The following is a 19,301-nucleotide window of genomic DNA, read 5'->3' on the forward strand; positions in this document are numbered from 1 at the left end:
GTGCATAGTACCTTGAAAGTAGTCGTAGGCAGACTGGGTGGTGAAAAAGATTTTTGGCACGTTTGCCTTCATTGATCAGAACATTGAGTATAGCAGTTGTGATGTCATGTTATGGTTGTTCAGGACCTTGGTGAGGCCTCTTTTGGAATACTGCATTCAATTCTGCTCACCCTTCTATTGGTCGGATGTTTAAACTTGAGGGAGTGCAGAAAAGATTTACAAGTTTGTTACCAGGACTAGGGAGTTTGCGCAATAGGTAGAGGACGAATAGGCTAGGGCTTTTCTCCCTGGAGGGTTGGAGACTGAGGGGTGACCTTATAGAGGTTTACAAAATCATGAGGCAATTCTGACACCAATGTGCAACTTGCATTGCCAACAATGCAGACAAATGATGTTAAAATGAAAATGGCAAAACAGAAATCCAAACCCAATTTACTCAGAACAAAATTTCGACTCCTCCTTGGGCAACTGTCTGTGTGGAGTTTGCACATTCTCCCCGAGTCTGCGTGGATTTCCTCTGGGTGCTGCGGTTTCCTCCCACAGTCCAAAGATGTGCAGACTTGGTGGATTGGCCAGGCTAAATTGCCCATAATGTTCAGGGATGTGTAGATTATAGGGTTATAGCGGTATGGGTCTGGGTGGGATGCTCTGAGGGTCGGTGTGGACTTGTTAAGCTGAAGGGCTTGTATCCACACTGTAGGGATTCTATGGACTCACAGGTGTGTAGTTTCTTGGTTTTTCCCCATACCTCATCTTAAACAAAGTATAACATTAACCACCCTCCAGTTATCAGACACCTTATCTGTAGTTCTCAAAGTCTCACAATTTCTTCCCTTACTTCCCACAATGTTTTGGGATACATTAGCTCAGGTCCTGGAGATTTATCCATGTTTACATTGTCGAAGGCTTCCAGAACTTTCTTGCAGGAAGCAAAATGAGAGGATGTGTGGTCCACAAAGGAGTAGGTTGTTTTGTAGTTGATGTTTGTAAGTGGAAGCGCAGCTTACTTAGAGAAGTGCATCAGTGAAGAGATTTGATTCCCGACTCTCCATTTCACATTCAGTAATCAGATTCTTGCACCTTGTCTAAGTTTGCATAATTTCTTTGTAGATGCCGAGCTGCCAGTGTCTCTTTAAAATTAACAGCTCTCTCATAGAGTTCACGAGAATCAAAAGCTCCCTTTCAAACCACATACATTCCTGCCTGCTGTTATTATAATTCCCCGAACGTCAAGTTTCCAGGTGAGGAAGTACGAAATAGATCCTCTTTTTATTCAACTGTCCCCCTGTTTGACTGAACAAAATTAATAAAAGAAGATCCACTCCCTTCTGGATACCATCTCCCCCAGAAACAATGAATTTGTGTTTTAAAAGAAGCCAACTTAATCTGTCTTTCTTGAGTTTACAGAAGAGTGAATTTACCAACTAGTAAACATAAGAAGAAATAAGAACAGATGAACACTGGTTAGAAATGAGAAGAGAGTCCACAAAAAGATAAAAGTTAAATGATATATGGATCAGTCTCTGGGTCAATGGTGAAGAGAGGATAATGGAACATTGATAGCTGAGCAGTTAATTTTGAGATTGTTGGCTTTGCTGATTAGTTGAAACTTTCGCCTCATTCCTTTTGAACATGCTTCTTAACTGGCTTCCAGCACCGACAGCAAGAGGATCCTGATTTCATTCTAACAGAAAAACAGAAATTGCTGGAAAAGCTCAGCTGATCTTGGAGCACCTGTGGAGAGAAATCAGAGTTAAAGTTTTGGGTTCAGTGACCCTTCTCAGAAATGCCTTCATCAATTCATCAAAACCTTTGATTTTGTCCTTATTTCGTACTGTTTCCTTTTGAACTGGTTTGTTGACTGGCTTCCAGCACTCAGACAGTGAATCATTTACCAGCAATGCTGGGGTAGCCAGTGGATGGTTTTTCGACAGCAAGTTTCAAAGTACACCAACACTTGAACCCAGGCCAGTGCATACAAGTATCTCAGTCCGTAAGTAGAAACAGACCAGGGTTGAAAACTGGCTTTAACCTCTGCAGTTGTGCATTCTTGAAAGGGGGAAATATCAATGGTCTTTTGTCCAGTGTTATATCTTTTATCCTATCATGTTCACAGCCTGAGATAGTCAAATGATATTTCAGTTCAGTTTGAAATTCATTTCTCCCATTGAAGTACGTCTAGAGGTGATCTGAAGTTATGATCCATGGTTATGTGACTGCTAAAAGGTGCAGACTGGTTGCCAAAACGACGGATATTTGGCAAAGGCAATTCAGCAGGAATAGATTTTTAGAGGGAAGCAGGAGGAATGGAAATTTACCCCAAATGCTCACATTTTCAAGGAGTGGAAGAAGAGGTTGAGCGAAGTAGACACCCATATTTTCAAAAACAGGATTACAGGTATTAAATGCCACAAGGAAAGCAGATGGGACTTATGGCTTTTTTTTAGAAACACAGAAGCACTGAATTCAGAGAAAAAAGACATTCGATTCAATGTTAATTTTTATCCTCCAACTACACTAAGTAAGTGATTTGAAGGCACAGATGATTAGGTAGATTTTAAATTTAAAAATCTGAAAGCCAGAAATTAGGATGAAGAGGTTTTGAGAGTCCAGACTGTCAGGGAGTTTTGGGCTTACACTTTTGCCAAGAATGGGAGACTGGGAGAAAAGAAAACAGCACACCAGAGCTGGAAGAGTAGAGAATATAAACAGGGATAAAGAGCTGGAAGAGAGTATTGGGTAGAAAGGGGAAAGGCTGTGCAGGAACTGGAAAACAAAGATAGGATTTCAACACCAACGCAGTGAGGGACAAGAACACGAAAAAAGTGAACAAGGATAGCAGTGACGGCTGTCTTTTATTGGGTTAACATCAGTATATACATGAAAACTATTAATTTAGTACACCATTGGTATACAGCTTTTCTATAAGAGGGACTCCAGGAGGAAAACAAGAGCAGCATTTTAGAATTTATGGCAGAAACATAAAAAGAGGTCATAATCATGCAAGGGCTATTTGATTATGAACTTATTCCTGCAAGTGGGCATTGAAATAGAGTTAATCACAGAAATTGAAAGAGAATTAGAGAAATATTTAAAAAGTACAAAACAGGATGGGAAAAGAGCTCAACAATAGAACTAAAGTGATTAATTCCAAAGTGAGCTCATACTGGCAAGGGAACAATGGACTGAAGGTTTGACAATCCACTCTTACAATTCTGATTCAAACAAATCAGATAGCACATTTCAATGAAATTCAAGAATGTTGTTCCATTTCAATGAATTTATTGCTTCACAATGGCACATTTTTCTGGCAGTGCATTTGGCACAGATAGCCATTTCTTTTCTTGTATTCAGATCAAATGTCAAATAATTCAGTTGAAAGACAGAATCAATGTTTTAGACAAAGTTGCTATCTCATTTTGTCAAGTACTTTACATTTTTCTGTAAATTATACACACATAAATAGTGATGATATAGGATTAAGAATGAAAACTTTCTTAATCCTTCCATCATAGAGCCGAAGGAAGGAAGCAACATCTTATTGATATAACACGTGTCATCTTTATCCAACTGCACTGAGGCAACATAATTTGTTTTATTCCACAGCTGACATTTGACTGAAAATGTAGCCCTACTTGTTGCTTATTGAATAACTGTAACACTGAGTTTGATGCTGAGCCCACCAATAAGGTCTCAGGTTCAAACATTGGTCCATGCTGAATAAGCTGTTTGGATTGAAGTTCACGTGAAACAAAGCTAAATTGTATTTTAGTCAAGTAGTTTATGAACAGCAGCAATTTCTTATCATGGTTAAAAATTGTAACCTGCTTTTGTGAATGCCACTTTTAAAAATAAACACTACTCCATATGTTTTAGTGGGTTTGCAAGCTGTGTCACTCTTGGTGACTGCAAATGTCACCAACAGCAGTTTCTTGTTGCAGTTATAATACTGATGGGTAATAAAGAGTGAAGACAGTGTATGGAATGAAATACCTCCAAGATCAAGACAAAGGCTCAGGATTTTTCTGCTAAGTGAATATGTTACATTACTCTACACATTCTATGAACATAACATAAAATTCACTCATGAAAATAAGAATCATTTCACAAAAAAGAAATTAAGACGCACCTTTCTCTCCCAGACCTTCAATGCTATAGACTGAATTTCATCCAGACACAAATATCATTCAGAGATAGTGGGAAGTGCAGATGCTGGAGAATCCGAGATAACAAAGTGTGGAGCTGGTTGAACACAGCAGGCCAAGCAGCATCTTAGAAGCACAAAAGCTTTTGTGCTCCTAAGATGCTGCTTGGCCTGCTGTGTTCATCCAGCTCCACACTTCGTTATTACAAATATCATTCAGCACATTTTGAATGCACGGAATTTCAAGATTAATATAAACTTTCAAGAGTAACAGGAACTTTTCAGAAGTTGTCAATCTTGCTTTTGAGGTTCTAGAGTCACAACTGCCAGTTTGATAACATTGGAAGAGAAAGTGCAATTAGACGTTGTGGTGGAAGGTGGGGTCAGCCAACTTGATCAGGATCTAATACTGGAGACTGGAAGAGGATGGAGATTTGTGCATAGTGAAGAATAAGTGTGTGAATATTGGACTGTGGGATAAGATGTTGGATGTTTATCACTGGACTGTTAATTTAGAGACCCAGATAATGTTCTGGGGTTCTGGGTTCAAATTCCGCCATGGCAGATGGTGGAATCTGAATTCAATAAATATCTGGAAGTAAGAGTCTAATGATGACCATGAATCCATTGTCGATTGTTGGAAAAGCCCATCTGGTTCACTGATGTCCTTTATGGAAGGAAATCTGCTGTCCTTACCTGGTCTGGCCTACATGTGACTCCAGACCCACAGCAACATGGTGGACTCTTAACTGCCCTCTGGGAAATTAGGGATGGGCAATAAATGCTGCCTGGCCAGCGATGCCCTCATCCCTTGAATGAATAAAGAATGTTCAAACATGTAAACAGGGTCCTTTTGTCCAAGAAACTTGAATTTTGAATGCCTGATCTCCAATAGTGATGGAAAATATAGGGCTGAACCTTCTGATTGTTTTTGTCTGATTGTGAGTATTGACTTCAGGTGTGATTCTTGGTGAGTGTTTTTTTTCCCTGTATCATACTAAACTCACTGCATTAATTGCCATTTCAGCCCTTATTATATTATGCCCAAGGGTATGCACAGCTTACTGACTGTTTGTCACATTTCCAGACCGGCTGGGACTGGAATTAAAGAAGGATGGGAGCGTAGAAAATCCCTACAAGTCTGCGTGACAATTCACTGCTCCATCCCACCCCTCATTTCTGTGGACATGTGATTTGGAAAAGGATCGAACTGACAATCTTCTCGGAAGTGAAAGTGAATCTTTAGCATACTGCTGTGTGGAATCTTGGAGGAAATTGACCAGAACTGTAAAAGAGATTTATTTTCCCATTTTCTGTCTAACACATTTAAAGATATTGGAAATAGTGGAGAAAAAGACTGCTTGGGTGACAGTCAAGCACTATCCATGCAAAATAAGTCTCCTTATTTTCTAATTGATGTTGGGTGACAGTGCCTCACAAGGATGGATGCAATAGCCAATACGGGCTGGAGGGTGGGAACAAGTCATGTGATGAAACCTTCAGGAACCTATTTCATCACAGTTAGCAATCTTAGGGAGGGGTAGGAGCTAGCCAATCAGGAATCAGGTTTTAGAGGGGGTGGATGGCAGCTTAGCTAATTGGAAGCTAGCTCCTGGCTGCTGACTGGGCACAATTCTTCATGCTCTAGCCATTATTATCCCAACTGATGATGCAGCTGGACAGGTTAGATCTCAGAATGAAACCTAACACGATGGATTGTTTTGTGTATCTTTTCAGAGACATGGTGGTCGGTCAATGAAACATTATCACACGAGTCTACAGAGTTTCTTTGGTAACAGAACTGAAGTTTAGGACAAAAAGACAAAAGCATAGAAAAACAAAACAAATCCAGTTTCCTTGACAGAGAAGGCAGGTTACAAAAATCTTAAAACACGCAGAAAAGCATAGCAATTTCCCAACACGAACATTTTGGTTCAGCAAAATCACTTCTCAATATTAAATTTGAAATTCCTACTTAACTTATTCTCCCAGTTCTTTCCAATGAATGACTACACAGGAAACTGACTTTAAAATTTCTCATCTTCCAATAACTTGCAGATTTTGAACCAAAGTCTCCTAGTCTGGAACCTGCACAAATTAAACCTCACTGCTGAGATGATCCTGAATTATCTTGAACCTCTTTAAGGGCAGAAAATAAAATTACCTCTGTCCCTAGTCAGGCCTCCTCTGAAATGCCTGAAAAACCATCAAACTCTAGCTTTTCTAAAGTAAGCTCAATCCATGATTATTCTGAATTGGAAACAAACTCATGGCCTTCAATGGTTCCTCAACTGACACCATAATAAATAAATTCACACGAGCACACCATAGGGGTTGACAGCCATTTGCTTTCTGAGAAATGCTGGAGTAGTCACTGTTTCACAAGGTTTTCAAGATTATTTTGTTCACAGAAATAAGCCACATTCATCTGCCCTTATCGTAAAATTTACCTTCTGCAAATGATATATTGCAAATTGGATTTTGCACATCAATCTGATAACATTTACTCAGTCATGAATGTCCTAAGAGTTACACTGACTATCAATTAAGATTGTCATTTGGGCTTGCATTGTGGTAGCCTTGCGCACAACTGAAGCTACACATATAAATACACAGAGCCTTGTTCTTCGCACAGAGAAAGACGCTGCACACTTATTGTACCTGCTTCAACTCTATAAAATAGGTGATGGCCATTCTTTGGTTCATTCCTCAGGGCAATGTCTTGGTGAACCACAGTCAACGTTCTTGGTTTGAGTTTAAACAAATCTTGGCAATTGACGGCCAGTCACCATCTAACTGGTACATTCTGGATGGCAAATATGTCCACCAATATTTTTAACCAATCAGCATTCTTTTCTCACAGAGTATAAAACATTGTTCTCCATTACGTATCTGATTGAATGATGAAATTCTAACACGACTATTCAGATTAGACATAGGAAGGATGCCTCACCTGGTCGGGGAGTCTACAGCTAGGAGACACAGTTTCAGGAAATGAGGGAGGCCATGAAGGACTGAGATGAGGACTCAAAACACTAACACTGCTTTCTCTCCACAGATACTGCCAGGCCTGCTGAGTTTCTCCAGCAATTTCTGTTTTTGTTTCAGATTTCCAGAATCTGCAGTTTTTTTCATGTTTTATTTAAATTTCTGGCTTGTTAACACTCAGTAAATATCCTGAAATTGTCCATGATCCCTGGCACTGCTGTCATTCTTAAAAGGCCCCTGTGTACCTGGACATGCAGCAAGTCTCAAGCTGTCCTGCACAGTACCTGACATTTGCTGCAGACAAAACAGTCAAGTGAAAACTGGCACCCCATTTTGTGGCCAGGGACCTGTAAGTCCTGCTTGAAGGGGGGTGCACAGGTAGGACATCCTCTTCTCTAAGATCAGCAGAGGAAGCCACAACATCAGATCATGCCAGCTTAGTCTGAGGTTGCTGCTGACGTCAGTGCAGCTTCAGTTACCTGGGAAATGTACAGCAATGCAGGAAGAGTTCCATGATCTTCTCCGCTTTGGCAGTGTAAGTGCTGCCACCTTCTCTCCTATAACTTACACTCATTCTACATCTGCTATTCATAGTACGCACCTCTGAAAAAGGCACAGGCTCTCCTATTCTTGCTGATGCCATAGTATCTTCTCTTACTCATTGACACCCACTCCAACCGTGATACCACCAGGCCTTCTACATTGACTTGTTCTGGATACCTCCCTACCTCGGCAGTAAGTAATGGCTGTATCACCCAATTTCATCTCCTTATAGTATCTGCGTATGGAGAGTGATCTGGCTGTCATTTGACTCTTCATCACTTATAAGGAAAGGATCCTGATTGTGACCACTCTGACTGACCATGGTCAAATCCATGGACTGGTACTGGAGACTGCCCTTGACTGACTGTGCCAGGATCTCATGCGTGAAGACTATCTGGCTGGATTTGATTTGACTAAGGACTGCTGACAACCATGACAAGGTTCCTGGTTTTATGTCTGCACAGAATAGCATGGCAAGACAGAAGCAGTCTGAGCCTAGTATCTGTGAATGAGGGGCAATGCATAAAATGGTAAGGGAGTGCAATACAAGCAGGAAACTTCAGATAGGCTCAAAGTGAGCACCATGACTGTGAGCAAACAGGCCAGAGATCTTCCATGGTCCAATCCATGAGCTTGGAGCCTGTCCCTAAGTGCAACATGTCCTTGCTGTAGAATTGCAATGATAATTGCTGATGCAGCACCAGATGCAACAAATAGTGCACAACTGTCCTATTAATTGATCAAAGATGTGCCATGAGGCTTCCTAGAGGTTGGCGTATGTCAGATTCCAATGTTCATGGACAAGGGCTGCATGTAACGTTAGTCCCTGTGTCCATCATGAAGGTTTTTTGGAGCAACCTGTGACTAAGTTGCTTGTATCTGCTCTGAGCTTGGCATTTAATTTCTTCGGGATGATTGGAAAGATCAGAAGCTACATATTAATGAGGTGAGCCGTGCCATCAGTAAAGCTGGCAACAAGTAATCATTCTCCTGAATAGGTAATCTGCTAGTGCCGAGTGAGAAAATCACCTCAGCACCCTATTAATGCATGAGATGCAGTAAGTTTCTTCTAATGTCAACAAAGACATCACCATTCTTTTCATGCCATACTATCAGAAATCTTGTCATAAGTCACACTGTTCAATCGCCTGACAAATTCCATCCAGTGAGTTATGGGAGCCCAAAGGCCATAATACATAGTCTGATGAGTTAAGGTGGTGAAAACTCATTTAGAATATAGACATAGATATCTTTAATAGGGAAAAAAAATTGATGTAACAAGTTTGACAACAGCAAGATTAGTTGGGTGTTCAGCAAATAGGTGTAGATAAAAGACTATTCGCCAGACGTGGGCAGATGTCCACAGAATGCACAAAGATGTAGTCCCTAAATGTCAATTGTCTGATACTTGGAGGCCACAAAGCGTTCCACACAGAGATACATGAAAATAGTTTGTGGAGGGCAGAAGCAGATCAGATGCAACTTATTTCTCCTTGCATACCTCCCAACAAATAGTTTAAACTAAAATGTGAAGCAATTATGTGCCAAAACCAGGCTTTTTCAGTTGCAGAGTGTGTGTGGTATGAGATGACAGGGCCTCGAGAGAAGAGGGGGATGAAAACAGGTAACTGTACAGCAATTACCACATATAAATTTTGCTGTGAGATGTAAATAATGACTTGGCATTTTTCCATATAATATAAATTTCTGCAGCCTACTATTTTATTTCAAAAGAAGTTAGCTTTTTTTGGAAATTATAACAAAAGCAATTGCCTCCAAACTGCTACTGTTATTGCACAACATGAGTTTTCCCTATGTTACCTTTAAGTCTTGTTTAAATGAAACATATCACAAAAAACTATTTGTGTAGTTGGTGTTTATCCATGTGCCAATCTTGTTTTCAGCTTTATTAATATAAATTAAGATCAATGCAATGTCCTCACTTTCCCTGCCACTAATTTGCTGCTTGATTGATACGAAAGCTTCTGTGCAAGTCTCATACAAGTATAGTACAATGTCAAAAGAAATTGGAACAGCCTTCATGCTCAATAAAGTGAAGTCAAACTAATTAGCCAAATGCACCAATGTGACTTCATGTTGTAAATCTGGGCTCATCATCTTTTGGTGCAGGAAGAACATGTTGTCACCCTGCAGACAACGTATGTCACTTGATGTGATTGACTCGTCCTTTATAGTTTATGAATGAACTTAAGTACAGTGCAGCAGGCTCAAATACAGCTCTGTAGCTGTTTATGAATGCATTTAAGACTAATGAGAAATTCGAAAGAAAGTTCACACATAAAGCAATGTCATCAGGCCTGTGGTTCACACCCATTCATGTCAGCATTCCAGGAATGTGTTTCAGGAACAGAAATAAATAAATTACTGTTGACATTTCAGTGCATTGAAAAGGCACTTGCAGTGTACTTAATTTCACATTTTCAAATGCAACTGTGTATTGCATGAGTCACTAAATTTGTTTTTAGTTTTATTCATGTGAAGGGAGACATTCAGAAAGACTTTAGGAAAACTGGCCTGATTGGTATTTACAACAGGAAAAAGAATCAAGAGCAGAATATACCTTTAAGATCACTATGAAAAGCCTGAGACATTCTCCTTAATCTAGGACAATAAATAAGCACACCTCCTCTTCTGACTAAGTCACTGAGCAATACTTGTGTCATAGCACTGGAGGAGTGTTTGTGCCAGACCCCTACTCTCAGCTGAGGGTGGCTATCTAGGGCTGAGTGGCAAGTGGCTGTGATGGGGGTGGAAAGCAGCACATTAAGGGAGCAGTGATCTGTGGAAGCTTACCTGAAAGTACTGTGCCTTGAATAAATCCAGTTTGTAGATCTTTACCCTGTCAGTAAAAATAAGAAGGATAAGAGATATATGGTATTACTTTTCCAGCTTTTTGACAAAATGCTGTTACACAGTTCAAATATTAAATATCCTGGCAGATTCAGATTGTTCTCAAAATATACCACTGAAGTCCTTCAGAGTGGATTAACATCTAACTGTGAATGCTTGTTAGTCTGGCTCATTGCTATGACAATTTAAACATTGAGAACACTGGCAGAATAAAAGTCTCTCTTTTCCGCCTTGGCAAAGAGTTGAAATCCAACCCCAAGTACCCATCCTTCTCACATCAGCTATTCTTAAAGCTCCAATAGCATTCCAGACAAAATAGTATCTGATTTGAGTAATTCTTTCATTATTCATTTAGGGGATGTGTGCATTGCTGGCTGGGTTAACATTTCATGCCCATCTCAAGTTGCTTTCAAGAAGGTGGTAATGAGCTGACTTCATGATCTGCTGGAGTGCTGTTAGTGAGTGAGCTCCAGAATTTTGATCCAGTGACAGTGTTTCCAGCTATCTGCTGCCCTGGTCCTTTCAGATGGCAGTCTGACTTATTGGAGCCTTGGTTCTACTTATCGGAGCCTTGGTTCTACAGTGCATCTTGTAGACGGTACACACGAATTTTAATTTTTATCAGTGCTTGGAGGAGTGAATGTTTGTTAACGTGGTGCCAAATGAGTCATCTGCTTTGTCCTAGATGGTGTCAAGCTTCTTGGATGTTATTGGAACAGCACTAATTTAGGTAAATGTGGAGTATCCCATCATAGTGCTGACTTGTGCCTTATAAACAGTAGACAGGCTTTGGGGTGTCAGGAGGTGAGTTACTGCTCTTGAGGCCACAGGTTTATTTGGCTAGTCCAGTTCAGTTTCTGGTTAAGGGCAACTCCCATGTTAAACTCAATTTCATTCACACTGAATCCTTAAAAAGAGAATGGAACTGCTCTAAATTTAAACACAAATCCTTGATGTGAAAGGAGGTGAGCCAATCTGTAATATCAACAGTAGCCCATAAATAAAAAAGCAACGTATACAAGGACTGAAGCATAATAAACAATCAGGGACAATCAGGACAAAGGTCTGATCATCTCTTCCTTTTTGCTGACATGAGCAATTGTAAACCCATTTACACATCAAACACGAAAACATGCACTTCTGAAGATCTGATTTGATTCATGTATTGTCATGTGTACTTTGTTACAAAATACAGTGAAAATGCTGTAAAGTGTCACCACTCTCTGGCTCTGTTTTAAAACAAACAAAAATAAACTGAAATAACAAGGTGTAGAGCTGCATGAACACATCAGGCCAAGCTACATCAGAGGAGCAGGGAGGCCTGGACCCTTCTTCAGAAATCAAAACAAAACAAGAAAACAAAAGTAAACTGAAACATAGAATATAAAGGCAGAAGAATAAAAAAATAAAATCAGTGTTTAATTTTACAGTCCTTCTTGTTAAGTGCTCTGTCATGGGCTTGGCAGCTAGGCACGAGTCCCTTTGCTGAGCTGCTGGAATGAAACTGCCACTCTTTGGTGCCGTCTCACCTCTACCGACACCCTCGTCACAATGAGTCCTCACTTGACCTTGTCAATGCAGACAGCAGCAATGTTGGGAACTGGACCGGCTCGAGCTCGACTCTGCTGTCGCCGTGAGCGTGCTTCAGGCCCACCTCACTGATGCAGCCAATGCCGATGCCACAGGGTCTCATACTAGGCTCAAACTTGCCTCCATCATCGCCTCCATGAATCTGCGCTGGACTCAGATGCCTCTAGGAACCCAAGCTCGCCTTTACCACAGCATCCATGAGTCAGCCCTAGGACTGCCTCATTGAAACATCCAAACACTTCCTGACACAGATTTCTGACAAAAAAGTCAGGTGTTAACTTTGCTTCTCTTTCTACAAATGCTACCAGACATGCTGAGTACTAGCAGAGTCTTCTATTTTCAGCAAATAAGGTAAGTTTGGCTTTATATAAAACCTGGAATCTGAAACAGGTGTTTGTGAACTGGCAGCCCATTTCACATCTCTCATGAGATTTATTTCCAAAGACTGAACTGAACATCTGGAGAGTCGTAAAAGGGGTAATGATTTGCCAACGCCCACAGTCACATAAAATTAAATTTATCTTGTCTTTAAAGTACATGCAAAGTGGCACTCATATTTAAACGTTGAAGGCAGTTACATTCCACTTATCAGGCTGGACATCAAGCGAGCCATTCCTCCCCACTAGTAAAATCTTCAAGATTAGTTCCAACCACACCTAACTTTCAGACTGATGTCTTTATAAAATAACTGCAAATACCCAGAAGGACTTTGTTGCTTTATCTTTTGAATTACAATATAGGAGCAAGTTCTAAATATATGTGGCAAACCTGGGGCCACTTATTTCGTTGAGAGAGATTCGCCAGTTCATAATGTTCAAGTAGCAACGTAAAACTCTCATGTGCTGCACTTCTGTGTGTGCAGACGTCTCAAAATTCAAAGCAGCCACATAACAGAGAATTTTGTAGGTTCGTGGAATATAAGGGAAAAGGGTTAATAAATTATCATATTTATAGAAAAGGTAATTAAGAACTGAAATACATATAGGAGCTGCAAATCAACAAAATTCCTTTTTGTGGTCATAGCAGTAATTTAACTGACAGACTGGGAAAGGAATGATGGGGAAACAGAGCTTTGCAAGCAAAGGAATGAACAATAAAAAATACAAAGTTATGGCCCACAGAAGGATGGACTATTTCCTCCAGAAGCATCAAAAATCTATGATACCACAAGGTTGTGAACAAATACGTAATAATTTGTATGAAATATGCACTGTCACATAAATTATCACAAACAAGGACCAGCACAACAGTGAAAACATCTCTATCCATTCTATGTATTGTACTAACTATAGCGCAATGGATATGGGGAATTTCACATGGGATACCTGTAACCCACCAGGGAACTTGCTTTTCTACTTGGGTTTCAAGTACCTTCAACAACAACATAATCACAATTAAGTATCATTTCATGATGTAACTGGGATTGCAGAAACACGTTACATTTTATTTTAAAGTGAGAATGCATTTCTATACTGCCTGTTTGTTGCTAAGTTTTGTTCTGTTGAAATCATAGTCCTTTAACTGCTCACTAATGAAATCATTTATACAATTAACTGAACCACAACAGCAGACACAGCCCTATCATTCTGAGAACACTGATTATTCACATCATACTACTGACAGAAGTTATTTGTTGACTGATATATCTACATGTACCTCCCCTAATGAAGTTTACAAAAATGTGTTGAAACCAATTTCTTGTTATGATTAATATACTTTTGCATGATTTTGAAAAGAATTCTGCAGGAACAGAATAGTCTGAGGTGAAAAATTAAATTCCTTTATCATTTCTACATAAATTCTGAATCTTCCATTATAAGCAATCAAGTGGTCAAGAATAGTGAGTTGCGAGATTGCCGTTGAACCAAGGGGTTGAGTTAAATCCTGGGCAGGTGTCAGTGATCATGATTTTTTTTCAAGTTCCAAGTAAAAGTAATCTGAACAGTCATAGAGATAGAAGGGCTCACTTAGTAGACACGAGCTAGCCCACTGCACAAAGCTACTTGGAAACATGGCATAGCTCAGCTCATTTTGTCATTTCAATGCTTGCTTGATCACTTTCAAATCTTTGTTCTTTATAGCATTGCCAGTCAGACTTCTTGAAAATATTTCAGTTTGCATATTTTGCCTGATATTTGTCTCTTCTTGCTTTCTCAGCAGCTTAGATTTGTCCAATCCCTTGGAATCTCCTGCATAGTTGCCATCCACACAAGCATATTTTCCATTTTTTAAAACAATTTTCCACAAAGAATAATATTTGTGTAATTAAGATCCTTCATCCTTCTAAAACCTGATTCTATCATCACAATTTAAAGGAAAATTGAGTTGGAGGAACAACCTTGAAAAGTTGAAATTTCCGTAAACATTAAAAATTTCCTGTTTTATGCCGCACTTATATAATTCACATAAATAAGTAATAAAAACATAAATCATCACAAAGAAAATTCTCATCTGTTCTGGAGGTTGAACGAATATTCCTGAAACTCTGACAAGTGCGCCACATAAGACTGAAGCTATGACAGGGATGTTAAAAGAAATCACAAATTGAAGTGGGATCTTGAGTTGTCTGTGTTTGGTGCATTGAAGGAAACACAGTTTATGATTAGTTTTTAACTGCAAATGATTCACAGGGCTCTGACAGAAAAACAAATTTCCAAAAGTTTGCACGGAAGTAGGATTTGTATACAGCCAAATTTTGTATAAATAGGTTAAAAAATTAAATGTGGCTGTTATGACACAAAGATAGACGGCCTTTCTACCTCTGTGCTCGCAACATATTAAAATTAAACCGTTGAAGGCCACCAATAATTACTCCAGACTTTTGAATAACTAATCCCAGACTTGACAAATAATGAATTCCATTTGAGGGCAATAAAGAGAATGAGGAGACTGGAAAATAGGCTTTAAAACATGTGTGAGATGAATTTTTAAACAGATTTTGAAAGAGATCAGGACATTGCCATAAAACGGTGAGAGATACATAAAATGCTGTGAACTTGGGATCAAGAAGTGTAACTTGAGCAGGAGTAACAATAAGAGGGCGCTGGACTTCATGGAGAAGTCGGGAAAAATATTGGGAACAGGCTGAAAGTGCAAAAGAATGCATCAAGGAGAAATAACGAGTTGAAAAGCACAAGGAAAACTAATGCAGGAGCCCTTGGTATAGAAACCAAAAATGCCCGTGAGCTTCTCAGATTTAACACAGTTTTGTGGACAGTCATGAAAAAAACTCTGCAGGAATGAAGAAAAAAATGGGCTGCAGAGAAATATATCACTATACAAACTTTGAATGACAATCAAGGCTTATGAAAACAGATTGAATATACTGGGCTTTTTGTTTCTTTACAGCAGAGGAGACGGCAGAGGAAAACAATCGAGGTGTATAAAATAACGAGGGGCATAGACAAGGCAGATGATAAGACACAGTGATAATGGGAACTGCAGATGCTGGAGAATCCAAGATAATAAAGTGTGAAGCTGGATGAACACAGCAGGCCAAGCATCATCTCAGGAGCACAAAGGCTGATGTTTGGAATTGAGGGCAAATTACTGACAAGAATAGAAAATTAGTTGACTAGTAGCAAACAGATTGTTAGAATAATGGTTAAGTACTCAAACTGGCAGGGCATAATGAGTGGTGTCACCCTGAGGTGTGTGTCGAGGCCTCAATTATTTGCATGTTCATTAACAATTTGGACAATGGCATAAAAAGTCAAACATCCAACTTTGCTGATGTTACAAAATTGGGTAGCATTGTAGACACTGCTGACGACAGCTTAAAATTATAACAGGACCCTGATAGATTAGGTGAATGGGCAAAGGTATGATAGATGGATTTTAACAAAGCAAGTGAGAGGTTATCCATTTTAGATCAAAAGAGGATAAATCAGGATATGTTTTTAGAAGGTGCAAAGTTAAATGCAGTGGATATCCAATGAGATTTAGTGGTTCAGATCCACTGCTCTTCACAATACCATAAACAGGTGCAGAAAATAGTCAAGGAGGTGAATGAAATACTAGCCTTCATGTCTAAAGGGCTGGAGTGTAGGGATGCAGACATTATGCTGAAGTTATGCGAAACCCTGAGATTGAGCCCTCTTCAGGTACTGTCAGGAAGGAGTTCAACTCAGGTTTATAAAGATGATATTTAAACTTTGCAGGTTAAAACTATGAACAGAGATTAGGCAGAATTATTACCCATAATTTTGAAAGTTTAAGAGATAATTAAATTGAGGTCTTCAGGATATTAACAGGGAAAGACAGGGTAGATAAAGTTAGAATGTTTTCACTGGTTGAAAATTCTCGAACCTGGGGCATAGTCTTAGAATTAGGCCCAGGCCATTCAGCAAAGATCTTAGAAAGCACTTCTACACATAAGGAGTAGTGGAGGTTTGGAATGGTCGTCCTCAAATGGCAGTTGATGCTAATTCAATTGTTAAATTTAAATCTGAGATTGACATATGTTCGTTAAGCAGGGTATCAAGGGATATGGCACAAGGCAGGCATATGAAGTTGGCCACAGATCAGCCATCATCTTATTGAATGGTGGAGCTGGTCAGAGGGGCTGAAAGGCTTATTCTTGTTACAATGTTTTTTTCATATGAGCTGATATGTCTTGGTTAAGTCTTGAGTTACCTCAATTTTTGAAGGGTTTTTCGCCACAAGGCCTCGTAAGCTTTCTCAGCTAATCTTAACAAACATACTACCTACTATGTTTCTATGATATCTCTTACATCCAATTCCATCTTATCATGTGCCATTCCTGGAACAATTCACCACTCAGTAGATATTTACCAAAACACTGGCATCCCTTGCACTGCACCATCCTTAAACATTGTTGTGCACCCAGACAAGCACTGTCAATCAGGACCTGCCCTGCACAGTTCCTGACAGTTGGTCTAGACATTGCAGACAGGGGGATATCGGTGCCCCTGTTGCCAGGCACAGACCTGGAAGTCTTGCTGAATGGATTGATGCCAACAGAAGACTTCATATTCCCCCAGATCCAGCAACTGAGTTCATGACACCAGATGGTCAGAGGTAGCCACCCAAGTTAAAGCAGTCTCAGCCATTTGGAGGAATGTCCAGCAATGTGGGAAGAAGGTCAATGACGTTCTTCAATCCTTGTAAGATTCCAACCTGTTTGTGTGTCAGAGGACACCAAGTTAAATTTGCAATTCACATTAAAGGACCACCCTTGTTGTCTGTCACTCACCGATATGTACTTGCAGATATGAAGTGGCAGAGAGCATTGGCACTGCTAGTTAATTGAGAAGGTTATTCAAAGCAGAGTTGCACTTGTTGAGAAGACAATGCATTTTTTTTCTTTTGGCAACATTCCCCTAATTTTAGGGTATCTTCCATGTCATTTATTGTGGCTACTGCACACACTGTCTTCAGAATTGGGGGAATTCCCAATTCACAATAGTTTGGCTCTGACAATCAGAAACAGGATCGAGCAAATAGTTCATCCACTTCACCAACACCTTCCACCCCAGCCTTAAGTTCACCTGGGCTATCTGTAATACCTCTCTCTCCTTCCTGGGCCTCTCTGTCTCTATCTCTGACAACCAGCTAGAAACCGATATCCATTTCAAGCCCACTGACTCCCACAGCGACCTAGAATACACCTTCTCTCACCTACCTGCAAAAATGCCATCCCCATTCCCAATTCCTTCGCCTCTGCCACATCTGCTCCCAGGGTGAGGCATTCCACTCCCGTACATGTCAGATGTCCTCGTTTTTCAAGGACCACCTCGTCCAAGTGGCCATGTTCCGAGGTCAAATGGCAACAGTACTTCATCATATAAAGGGAGACACTCTTCAGTCAGGAGATCCCTCGTTTTTCTCGACTGCATCTCCTGCAACTCATCCCTCACACCTCCATCCCGCAATAAGAACCAAAACAGAATCCCTCTTGTCCTCACGTACCATCCCACCAACCTCTGGATCCAACGCATCATCCTCCGACACTTCCGCCATCTGCAATCAGACCCCACCACCAAAGACTACTGTGTCACAATTTTAAGTTCATTTTTACCATGGCATCATCAAGCAAGGTGGGCTTTTGTGCAACCATGACAAAGCACATAGCAGTGAATGTCTGCATTGCATAGACCTTAGAGCCAAAATATCACCCCTGAATCATCACTGATCGCCAAGAATGAGTACTTTTTCAGGTCTGGGCAATGTGTGCTATGGGAAGAAATCTGGGAGAATCATGATTTAAGTCCAGCAAGGCCTTACTTGACATCAGGAACAACAAGTCATTTTTCAACTGAGTTCAGGATATCAGCATGAGATTTTTGCTGGTGAGGTACCTATTAAAGGGGATTATTGCTCATTATCACCCTAATGAACACCAAATGTTGCCTCAGATATATGGGTTCCTGTTCAACAAATGGCCAGATGGAAACCAGGCGCCAGAAGTCCTGACATGAAAGTCACAGCAGATACCTGGCAACACCAGTTTGCTACTTGCTCCTCCATACCTCCTTGGACATTCATCGCTAATGCCTCAGGGCATGTTCAAAGGGTACCAGCCTCATACCCATGAATCTTATCCTTTGAAACATATCAGCATTTCTGCACCCTCATGCCACAAATCCAATGTACTTGCAACATGCTTTGCCCTTTAATAGAGCCAATGATACATGGTTGACAGCAATCACCAATCAAGGGGTGGACATCTTGATCTATGTCACCATGCTACATTAGTGTTACAACAGCACCAACTTATAACGAAGCAATCACAGCACGTGCCCCGTCCAAATGGCCATGTTTTGAGGTCAGACAGCAACAGTACTTCATCATATAAAGGGAGACACTCTTCAGTCAGTAGATCCCTGTCTAAGTTCTCTACAATTCTTTTTATTGGGAGTGGATACCAGAAGCTGAGAAGCTGCCTTTCAGTCAAGGTTAGGGCCCTTGCCTTAGAGTGGGTGAGGAATCACCTGTCAGCCACCTACCACCAGGCCATTTCTTACTGGAATGAGACAAAGGGTGGGATTAAGTGAGATGAAAGTAGCTGGCACAGCTGTTAGTGTGATGCAGGCTGGGTAAGGTTGATCAGGTTCCCTGGGGGATCGAGTAGGAGGCACAGAGGCCATGCAGAGTGAGGGGTCTGGTGGGACAGGGTGGCTGAGAGCAAGTGAGGGGAGATGTT

General features: G+C 40.4%; 1 protein-coding gene across 6 annotated transcripts in view; it reads right to left on the bottom strand.

Annotated features, from left to right (window-relative positions):
• LOC125448069 (phosphatidylethanolamine-binding protein 4) overlaps nt 1-19,301 on the bottom strand; it is a 383,111-nt gene that overhangs the window by 97,919 nt on the left and 265,891 nt on the right. For all 6 annotated transcript variants that reach the window (XR_007246641.1, XM_048523052.1, XM_048523049.1 and 3 more), the window contains one exon: nt 10,490-10,535. Coding sequence is in view for 5 of the 6 variants with exons in the window: in XM_048523052.1 (XP_048379009.1) it covers nt 10,490-10,535 (46 nt within the window). In the remaining variant the exon portion in view is untranslated. The remainder of the gene's footprint in view (nt 1-10,489; nt 10,536-19,301) is intronic.

The sequence above is a fragment of the Stegostoma tigrinum genome, chromosome 40, assembly GCF_030684315.1.
Source record: "Stegostoma tigrinum isolate sSteTig4 chromosome 40, sSteTig4.hap1, whole genome shotgun sequence".
Taxonomy (NCBI): Eukaryota; Metazoa; Chordata; class Chondrichthyes; order Orectolobiformes; family Stegostomatidae; genus Stegostoma; species Stegostoma tigrinum.